Raw genomic sequence first — 9,839 nt, 5'->3', positions numbered from 1 at the left:
GGAGGGGGCGGGGGGGGGGGAAGAGATCGCGTCCAAGACTGGGTCCATCCTGAGTTTGAAAAGAGAACAAAATGCCTTTTGTCACTTTTCTCCACCTTCTTCCAAATCCCCCCGGGATGAGAAATTGGCGGGGCGGGAGGAGGTGTGTTACATCGCTGAGAGAGAACGTCTCTTTGCTCCAATGGCCACAGCCCAAGAAACCTAGGAATCTACAGCTGACGCCTTCTAGAAAAGGACCCACCCCAGCTCGCTAAGAAAAGGAAATCCACGTGACGGGAGGGGGTGGGGGCGGGAAGCCAGGCGACCCCGGAGCGAGCGCGGCCAGGGGCGGGGCCGGGGGCCGGGCAGATTCGAGGAATTGTCCGGCGCAGCGGTTTTGGGGCGGAGGGCTCGCATGGGGCTGTGTGCGCGCAGCACACTAGGGTAGAGGACTCAATGCGCGCGCACAGCGCACGGGGGGCAGAGAGAGAGTGGACCCATTCTGCGCGCACCGGGCAGGGGTGGGGCGGGAGCCAGCCTCTCGCGCCGGGAGCCTGGAGCCTGGAGCCTGGAGCCAGGAGCCGGAGCCTGACGTCGGCCGGGTGCTGACCGCTGCCCCTCCCCGCTCGGTGCCGCCTCCCGCAGCCGGGGAGGGGCCGGGGCGGAGCGAGCGAGCGGGGCAGCGCCGGGGCGGAGCGGGCGCGGGCAGAGCGCTGCGAGGGGCCGGCGGCGAAGGTCCACGGCGGGAACGGCGTCGCTGCGGCTGCCTACGACCCGGTCCCCGGCCGGCCGCCCCTCAGATCCACCTTTGCGGCGCGGCGGAAAGCGCGCGGATCCCTGAGGGAGCGAGTCCACGCGCGCGGCGGCTCGGCTGCTTCCCTCCGTGGGGGGTCGGGCTCCCGGCTCTCCGGACCCGCCTGGCATCCTAGTCTCCGGCGGGGCGGGCCGGCTGCGGCGCCCGGGACATGGCTTCGGCGGGCAGCGGCATGGAGGAGGTGCGCGTGTCGGTGCTGACCCCGCTGAAGCTGGTCGGGCTGGTGTGCATCTTCCTGGCACTGTGTCTGGACCTGGGGGCCGTGCTGAGCCCGGCCTGGGTCACGGCCGACCACCAGTACTACCTGTCCCTGTGGGAGTCCTGCCGGAAACCCGCCAGCTTGGACATCTGGCACTGCGAGTCCACACTCAGCAGCGGTGAGGGCCCGGCGCGCCGCGACCCCTGCCTCCCGCCCCGGACCGCCCCGCGCCCCGCTGCCTGGACAGCTACGGCCTCTACCCGCCTCTCCTGTGTCCCCCACCCTAGTCCGCCCCCTCCATCCTGGCCCTTCGCGGATCCTCGGGCTCCAGACAACTCCCTGATCTCCACCCCTCACCTCTCCCCAAACCCGGTCGCCAAACCCAGTGCAATGTCCCACGCCCTCTCCCGTGGCCATTCCTCGGGCTCTGGAGTAACACGTGTGCTATTTTGGGTAATTGTTATCATTTAAGGCGAGAACCATGTGGCTGCGTTGAAAATGCAACGCCTTCCACACCCGCGTTAAAAAAGACACAAGCAAAAGCGCCCCAACTCCCACCAGGATGCTGTGGGTTCTCTCTGCCTTCCCCACTTCTCTCTCAAGGAGGAATGTGCCTGAGTTTACCTCTGAGTGCCCCCGTTTCTGCCTGTTCTACTCCACTTTACCTGGGTTTTCCCGTGAGTTTCGGTTTGGATTTTAGTTCCTTAAATTTTTGAGCGATGCGAAGAGTTGGGAGAGGGACAGGCTTTAATTTCCTTGCCTTTTTTGGTGACACCGTCCTTGGTTGAGAGTTGCTCTTCTTTCTTTCCCACTCCAAATGCCTCTTCAGTCCTCCAGATCTTTCTTGCTCTTCTGCATGTGATACTCACAGATCCCTGGAAAGTTGTGGCTTATTCAGCCAGCCCTGGAAACAGCAAAGGGATGGGGTGGAGGACGGAGAATTAGGTAGTCACGGAGGGCCTACCGCTTTACTCTCTCCTTGAGCCCCGGTTGCCTTCCCCTGCCCTCCCAATGTTACGCCCTTAGCAGAAATCTGACAACTTCCGATTTCTTGCTGCAAACCCCTATTCCTCACTAATCTTGATTCTTCAGCTGCTGGTGTCAGTGCAGAGAAAGGGGAATAAAAGGCAGAGGACCAGGCTGTGATTTTATACACTTACACGCGCAACCCTGAGAAACTCATTAAATTCCTTCTTGACAGTTCCCTGTCTTCTCTGGGACTATTTATAAAGCCTTACTGGAAACGTGTCAAGTTCCAGGCAAGTTGAAATAGGACAAAGAGCCACAAAAATCAGATTTGCTTTTGTCTTTGGTTTCTTGTTATAAAAGAAATTAGTGCACTTGGTTTAGTTTCTTCCATAAATTTGTCTGTTTACAAAAGGCTTTTTCTTTGATATTACCTCAAAATTTCCATTGAAGGATTTCGTCTTTGTTGCCTAATTTACTGTGGAGGGGACTGGTTGGCAGCGGGAGGTCAACATTTAGGTCTTTTAATTCTTTCAGGGTTGGTTGTTTACAACTAAAGATAAAATAAATTGGTAAAATGCCTTTCTTCAGTAACCAGGGGATCCAAATAAACTTTGGAGAAAATATGCTTTCTTTCCCCTCTACAATAGAAATGGAAATTTATGTAGGAATGCCAGCTCCAGCACGTCTCCTTAGCAACGTGAATCTTTTGCCCCTTTCTCTCTGTCTCCTGAAATAATAGCCCCCTGATTGCATAAAGACTTTTCAGATAGGTAGGAGAAAGAAGCTTCAACTCCCATTTTCTTTTCAGGCCCGTATCCTTTTCTCTCGGCCAGGAATGTGGGGAATGGGGAGAAGCCAGCTCGAGTTCGTGGCGCGTCTGCAGTGTTTGCTAATCTTTCCTTCATTGCCTCCATACCCATTTATCTTTGCTTTTTTCCTCTCTAAGCAAGGAAATAGGGAGACACAAGCTTAATGCAAATATAGTTGTAATAGGACTCTGCAAGGTAAAAATCGGAGGCTGGTACAGCTTCTGATTTTTTTCTTCTAAACCCGTTATTCTACCTTCTTGCTGAAACTCATACTGCAGCATTTATTTCTTGTTGCGTTCCTGAAAATAAAATAGTTTTCATCCTAGAAAAAGTATACTTCAGAAGCAAATTGGGCTGGTGGAAATGGTTTTGTTGGAGGCTATCTGGAACAAGTTATTGACTTTCTTTATGTAGTAGCAGTTCGTTTTTCCTCCCCAAGGTGGTGGTGGACGGAGAGGATGCAGGAGGAAAGGAAACAAAATGTGGAAAATCGCTCATCTCCCCACTTTACAAAGTCTATTTTCTTACAGTGTTTGGTGCACTTGAAGCTTCTGTGCACCAGTATTCTGAAACAAGGGGGAAGCTTGAAGTGAAACGAGCAATGTTTTCCCTGCCCGTTCCAAAGGGCAGGCAGCTTTTCTCAGTCTGTTTGCTGTGTTGAATAGCAGAAAGCAGGGAGGGAAATGTCTTCTCTGAAGATTTTAAGAGATCCACTTCTTTGTCTCGAAATGAATTACCTCAAGAGGAACCACCAAGGACAGTTTTACTGAAGGCCCTTTACCAGCATCTTCAGGGCTTAATTAAAAACCTTTGTCTTAATTAGAATGGAAACTGCCGTGAAGAGGCAAGCTTGTAAATACAGAAGGGAAATTTCAGGAATGTTTCTACCGATGACAGTATGTCCTACTTAGGCCCAGTTCCTAGGGAAACTTTCCCCTCAGCCATTATTTTTAAAGCCGCATTTTAATTTTGGTACCAAATGTGCATCGTTTGCTGCTTATAACCTGTTTTATGGTTTTAAGCAAAAGCAGCAGAACCATTCCTTTTGTGTCCTGGTGTATTGTAGGTTGCGTCAGCACTTCTAGTAGGAACCAGTAATCCGGGTGTCAGTCAACTGTAATGCTTTTCTCCGGTGTCCCAATTCAGTGTATGGGGGACTATCCAGGCATTCATCCTTAAGCTGTAAATTTCCCAAAAAGACAAATGAGAAAATGGCTAATAGACTGTCATTCGCGGTGGAAACAGGAAAAAAATAAATTAAGTATGCTTGTTAGGAAGTTTAGAATAGGTAGTACTCACATGGCTGCTGGCCACAGAATTTCTAAGGATGATTTTGGCAGCCTTTTAATACATCTTAAATATTATTTTTAAATGATAGTAATGTTTTAGACTTTTGCTTAGTCGCATTTAGTTTTGATAACTTTTTTCCTAGAATATAATTATAGGGTTTCACAGCCATAGCAATTATAAGAGAATCCTTAGTACAAATAGGATTACTCAAGTGTATACAAAAAGCTGACACCCTAAACTTGACTTCAAACGTACTGTATAACCTCTAGGGTAATTTTATGCTTCTTCTTTAAAATTTATAAATACATAGCTATTTCATATAAATCAGATTGCTTTTTTTGACGTCTGTGTTATTTACTGACTAAGCAAAATGTAAGGGTGTGCAGATGGCCAAATGAACACAATTTACTGAGAGTAATTTTGGGATATAACAAGTGGCATTTACCCATCTTTCCATCCACAAAATACTTGATTAAATAGTTGGTTCCTTTTTCAAGGAATATTAACATTAGCGCACTGTCCTAAAAATAGCTGCATTTGTAACGAGTCACTGGCACTTTTGAAATGGCAGTGCGCTGTAGGCTAATAACAGGTGAATATTATTATTTTCAGTTGACAAGGGGTTCTTTTAAGAGTGCTTTGTATGTAGCTCATTTTTTAAAAACTGATATAAAAATCCACTTTAAAAGGCATTATAAGAAAACCTGTCTTGGGTGGTAGTTTAAGATAAACGGAACTGCCTAAACACCTGCAAATCTTAGAAAATCTGAGATACAGTGATTCTGAGTTCAGATGTGTATCATCTGTGCATATTTTGAATCCATATCTTAATTGGGAAACATAATTTCATTGGAAAACTTTGCAATGTGATTTACTCCAGGGAAAGTTCAGCTTGTTGCTTGAAATGAGTTGATACTGATGCATGTTTACAAATAGCTCAGCAAGCCTGGAGGTCACAACAGTTATACTCTATTCTGGCTTCCTGAAAAAGAACAGAAGTAGAACAAATGGAATTTTATTTAACCTATAGAACGTAGACTGGTGGAAAATTATTCAAAGAGCAGCACTTAGCACCAAAACTTTCTTGATTAATAATCCAGAGAAAGCCCAGTATAACATTTCAAGATCTTGATGATGATTTCCTTTTAAGTTCTCCTAAGACTCTGAAGTTCCCCAGATTGATTTTTACAAAGGACATTTTAATCTGTGGGCAGATATAATTCCTCTTTTGTTCACATTTGTAGAATGATTGTAATCTCCAGGGAGCCATTTAGATCAATCTTTGTCAGCTAAGGGATTTGATGAATATGTGAGAAGCCTGGCCTTTCATAAAACCTTTCAAATCAAAACCAAAACAAACAAAAGCATATCTCAAGAAATAGATTTTGCCCGCTGTCAGGAATAAATTTGAAGAATCACTTTCAGGTTTCTGTTTAATACTAAGCCCACTTAGTGAGACCGCAAAGTACTACTGGATATATTAGTGAAAAGGATTTTAGGTGCTCCAAAATAAGTCCCTGGATTATATTACCTAAATATCACAGTAAACTTCTTTATGAACTCTGATAAATTATAACATAATCCTCTAGGAGGGCAGAGTAGTGTTGTGAAGAATATATGAGGCTTTGGATTCAAACTGCCCTGAACTTGACCACTTACCAATCATATGACCTCATACAGCTTACTGTCATCAGATGATTTGTCATGAACATTAAATATGCAAACATACCTGCTCATTAGGGTTGCATTTCTTCCTTATATATTCAGAGAAGCAAACCCAAAGTGATAATTTTTTTCAATAATTGAGGACTTTTTCCTCCTTAAGTGGTAAACTTTTTTTGCATTGAATGATGAAGTGTGTTGTTAGTCTCAAATTTAAATTTTGATATGTACTTCCCAGCATTTAACAGTGCTCTTGGTAAATCGTGATCACAAATTTATTGTCTAATAGCTACCTTTTATTCAGTACTACTCCAGGCCAGACATCTCTATTATTCCCAGTGTTGAATAAACTTGCAGTTTAGCTAATGTTATCTCCATATATTATTGAGGAGACCAGGTATTTTTGTAAGTTTACCAAGTTCTCAATCAGTGGTAGGGACAGGTTTTCTCCAAGAGTGTTCCAGTTATTAATGCTGGAAAACAAACCACCCCCAAAGTTAGTGGTGTCAAATGACAGTTATTTTTTTATGCTCATGACTTTTGTGGGTCAGGAATTCAGATAGGGCATAATGAGGATGGCTTGTCTCTGCTCCAGGATGTCTGGAGCTGGAGCTGAGGGTGATTTGAATGGCTGGAAACTAGAACATCTGGAACTGCAGGATCTTCTTCTTCCAAATGGTTTCACGGGGTTTGACTTATTGTTGGGAATGGCTGGGAGGCTGGACTCAGCTGGGACTGGCCTTTCTAGCATGGTGGTCTCAGCACAGTTGGACTTCTTTTCTTACAGGATGAGTAGTTTTGCTGAGAGCAAGGGTTCAAAGAGAACCAGTCTCTGTCTGAACCAGCCTGGGAAATCACAGAGGAGCCATATGTATAGTCCAGATTCCAGGGGAGAATTGGGCTCTGCTTCTTGATGGAGCAGTGGCAAGGTCACATTGTAGAAGAGCATGTAGGATAGGAAATGCTCTTGGGCCACATTTGCAAGTATAGTCAACACTGGAGTCTAGCCAGAAATCTGCATTCTTTCTTTATTGCCTCTGAAGAACCAAGACAACTACATAGCTTCTTTCTTTAAGAACTTTGAATCAATTGTATAAATAACATTTGGCTGGGGTAAAAACTGCCCTCAACCAACATATGGCTTTAATGATTAGTCGCTTGTATGGGGTTACTCTAGATTTGGAATCACATGAGCTCAAAAACTTAACCTGTCTACAAATAGAGAACGTTTTTCTATATATATATTCAACCTTAGGTCATTTTTGGATTATAGTCTCAAATGATCAAGGATCAAACTGATTAAGAATCTGAACTCTTAATTTGCTACTTCATGTTTCATGATAAAATTTTAGCCTTTCTTAGAAGGTTTTGTATGAGTCTGACAAGATGGTTTGTACATGAACACTAAAATGTAACAATTCCATACAGGAGCCAAGTTTTGTAGTGCTAGAAAGGTATGAGAATTGCAGGGATGTTTTTTGTTTGCTTGTTTTTTCATTATTTTAATAACATGATTCTTCTCTTGATAATTGCCCATATGTTGAATCACAGAATCACAGCACATTTGGAGTAGAAAAGATTTTAAAAAATAATCCTGCCTGATTAAATTTATTGCATGGACAAGAAAAATAAGGCAAGACAGAATATTAAAGACTCAACAGAGAGATTGTACTTAGCCATAGTATTTTTGCAGGGTGGGTTTTCAGAATTTCCAGTAATATTGCAGATAACTATCTCTTGGTATTTGAAGGATTGTTGAATACTATCATGTATGGGACTTTGGATGAAGAAGTTAAGGACTGCATGTGAAAGAGCTGTCTACTTTTTAGAAGATTATTTATCATCCAAGATTTGATTTCCCATAGAATTTAAAGTCTTCAAATAGACTCATTTATGTTGATAAGTCCATTAAGTTTTAGATGTTTTTTATCATCAAATTTTACATTGTTACCGTGGCTAGTCCTTAAAAATCAATGAAAACTTCTTTTTCGTTAAGTTTCTCTATGATAGGGTTCTTTAAAACAACTGCTTGATTTTAAGTTGAAAAACACTTCCAAAAGTCTGTGGAAGCCAGCCATGTAAGTTTCTTAACTTGATTATATGCATATAAATTTCACTGGATCAACTTATTACTGCATTCTGACTTTATTTTTTTTTTAAAAGATACATTTATTTATCAAGAGACTGATTTTTCCTATCAACTTATTACTGCATTCTGGGGGACTTCCCTGGTGACACAGTGGTTAAGAATCCGCCTGCCTATGCAGGGGACACAGGTTCGCTCCCTGGTCCGGGAAGATCCCACATGCTGCGGAGCAACTAAGCCCATGCGGCACAATTACTGAGCCTGCGCACCACAACTACTGAAGCCCATGCACCCTAGAGCCCACATGCCACAACTACTGAGCCCGTGTGCTGCAACTACTGAAGCCTGTGCGCCTAGAGCCCATGCTTCACAACAAGAGAAGCCACCACAATGAGAAGCCCGTGCACTGCAATGAAGAGTAGCCCCCGCTCGCCGCAACTAGAGAAAGCCCACACGCAGCAATGGATTCCCAACACAGCCAAAAAATAAATAAAGATTAAAACAAAAACAAAAAAACCTTATTATTGCGTTCTGGCTTTATTTTTTTTTTAAAGATACACTTATTTATGAGACAGATTTTTCCTTAAGCAGAATTTCATCCTCACATGTCAAAGGCATGGACAGTTAAATCTTACCAGTCTTTTTAAAGTATTGGATCATCTCCCTTGAAAATTAGACAAGGACACCTTCCTTACCCTTTTTTGCTCCTATATTTGTTTGGGATTTTGAGACATTAGTAGACCATCAATTTTCTGTTCTATTGTAGTCTTGCCTTTGGCACCAAAGACTCCCATTAATAAAACAAAACAAAACTAAACAAACAATAACCCCTACAAAAATGAAGCATCCATGGTTTCCAGAAAACTAGGAAAAAAATATCTAGATCATTTTTATCTCTACCAGCTTATTAACTGTTGTGAGATTTAAAATGATAGTTTTAATGAGCCATGTTTCAAGATAAGGTCACAAATATTGTCTTTTCAAAATATATGCGTATTAGGCAAAAAGATGTTAAAAAAATAGAAGTTGGGACTCCAAGTCACATATTCTCTATGCATGAAAAGGCACATCCACAAAAGGACTCAAATTTCCATCAGAAGGAGTTTTATTTCTGTCATGTTTTATGGTCCTGAAACCAAATGTTCATCATAATGCATAGTGCTTTGTGAAGGCAACCTGGAGTCTTTTCCTAGCACTAGTAGGTGACTTAAAGAGAGATAGAAATGTCCCAGGAGGCCCTTTTCTATCTTCTCGTATGTATCCAAGTAGTTAACTTCATTGAAACATATTCAATGATTTCCCAGTAGGGAGTAAGCATTGTCCTGGTACAAAATCAGCTAGTGGTTCTGGTGGTGAGAGCAAGGTGATGAATGAAAGTTTCTTTTAAACAAATTAATGAAATAATACAAATGTACGAAGTACTATAAAGGAGGAAATAAATATAAATTCACCTTCTGCAGGGGGGTAGAAGAAGGGCTCTCATCTAAAGAAGCTTGCTAACAGGGAACTGGTGGGGGCACTAGCTTGCCAAATTTATCCCTCCATATTTACTGGGGGGTGTTTTAATACTGATCGTGGGTGACTGGCTGGCTGCCTTCCATCTGCTCTTTATTATTAGCTACGCTAAACCCATCACAAAAGCTTTTTAGTTGCTTAGAGGCAGGTCACCCACTCCTAGTCTTGGCATGGGTTTTCTTCTCATTTTTCCAAATAACCAAGTTTTCCAAATTGTAACCTTCTTAGGTTTTTTCCAAAGAGTAGAGAAGGAACAATGTTTGATGTAACAAACACATCACAAGTTTATATATGTACTATGATTAGGAATTACTATTGAGAAATACCAGTACCCATTAGATAACACTAGTTACCGTCAAATGCTAACGAAATCTTTAATATAATACTTGGTAAGAAACAGCAGCCATTAGCAGTGATGGTGTCTTTCTTTTTTGTCTAAATACTGAAACATACTTTAATAGCAGGGCTTTGGCTAAGCAGTGTATACAATGGTTTTATTTGGGAAAAAACACACAC

At 43.0% G+C, this 9,839-nt stretch overlaps 1 protein-coding gene across 1 annotated transcript in view; it reads left to right on the top strand.

The window, feature by feature from the left end:
* Positions 1 to 673: 673 nt before the first annotated feature.
* Positions 674 to 9,839, top strand: part of TMEM47 (transmembrane protein 47) — a 29,537-nt gene continuing 20,371 nt past the window's right edge. The window contains exon 1 of the mRNA XM_007451404.1: positions 674 to 1,170. Coding sequence (XP_007451466.1) covers positions 945 to 1,170 — 226 coding nt within the window. The 5' untranslated portion in view covers positions 674 to 944. The remainder of the gene's footprint in view (positions 1,171 to 9,839) is intronic.

This window comes from Lipotes vexillifer, unplaced genomic scaffold (genome assembly GCF_000442215.2).
Source record: "Lipotes vexillifer unplaced genomic scaffold, Lipotes_vexillifer_v1.1 scaffold789, whole genome shotgun sequence".
Taxonomy (NCBI): Eukaryota; Metazoa; Chordata; class Mammalia; order Artiodactyla; family Lipotidae; genus Lipotes; species Lipotes vexillifer.
Note: the sequence above shows the minus strand (reverse complement) of the source record. Positions and strands in the feature narration are given on the sequence as shown.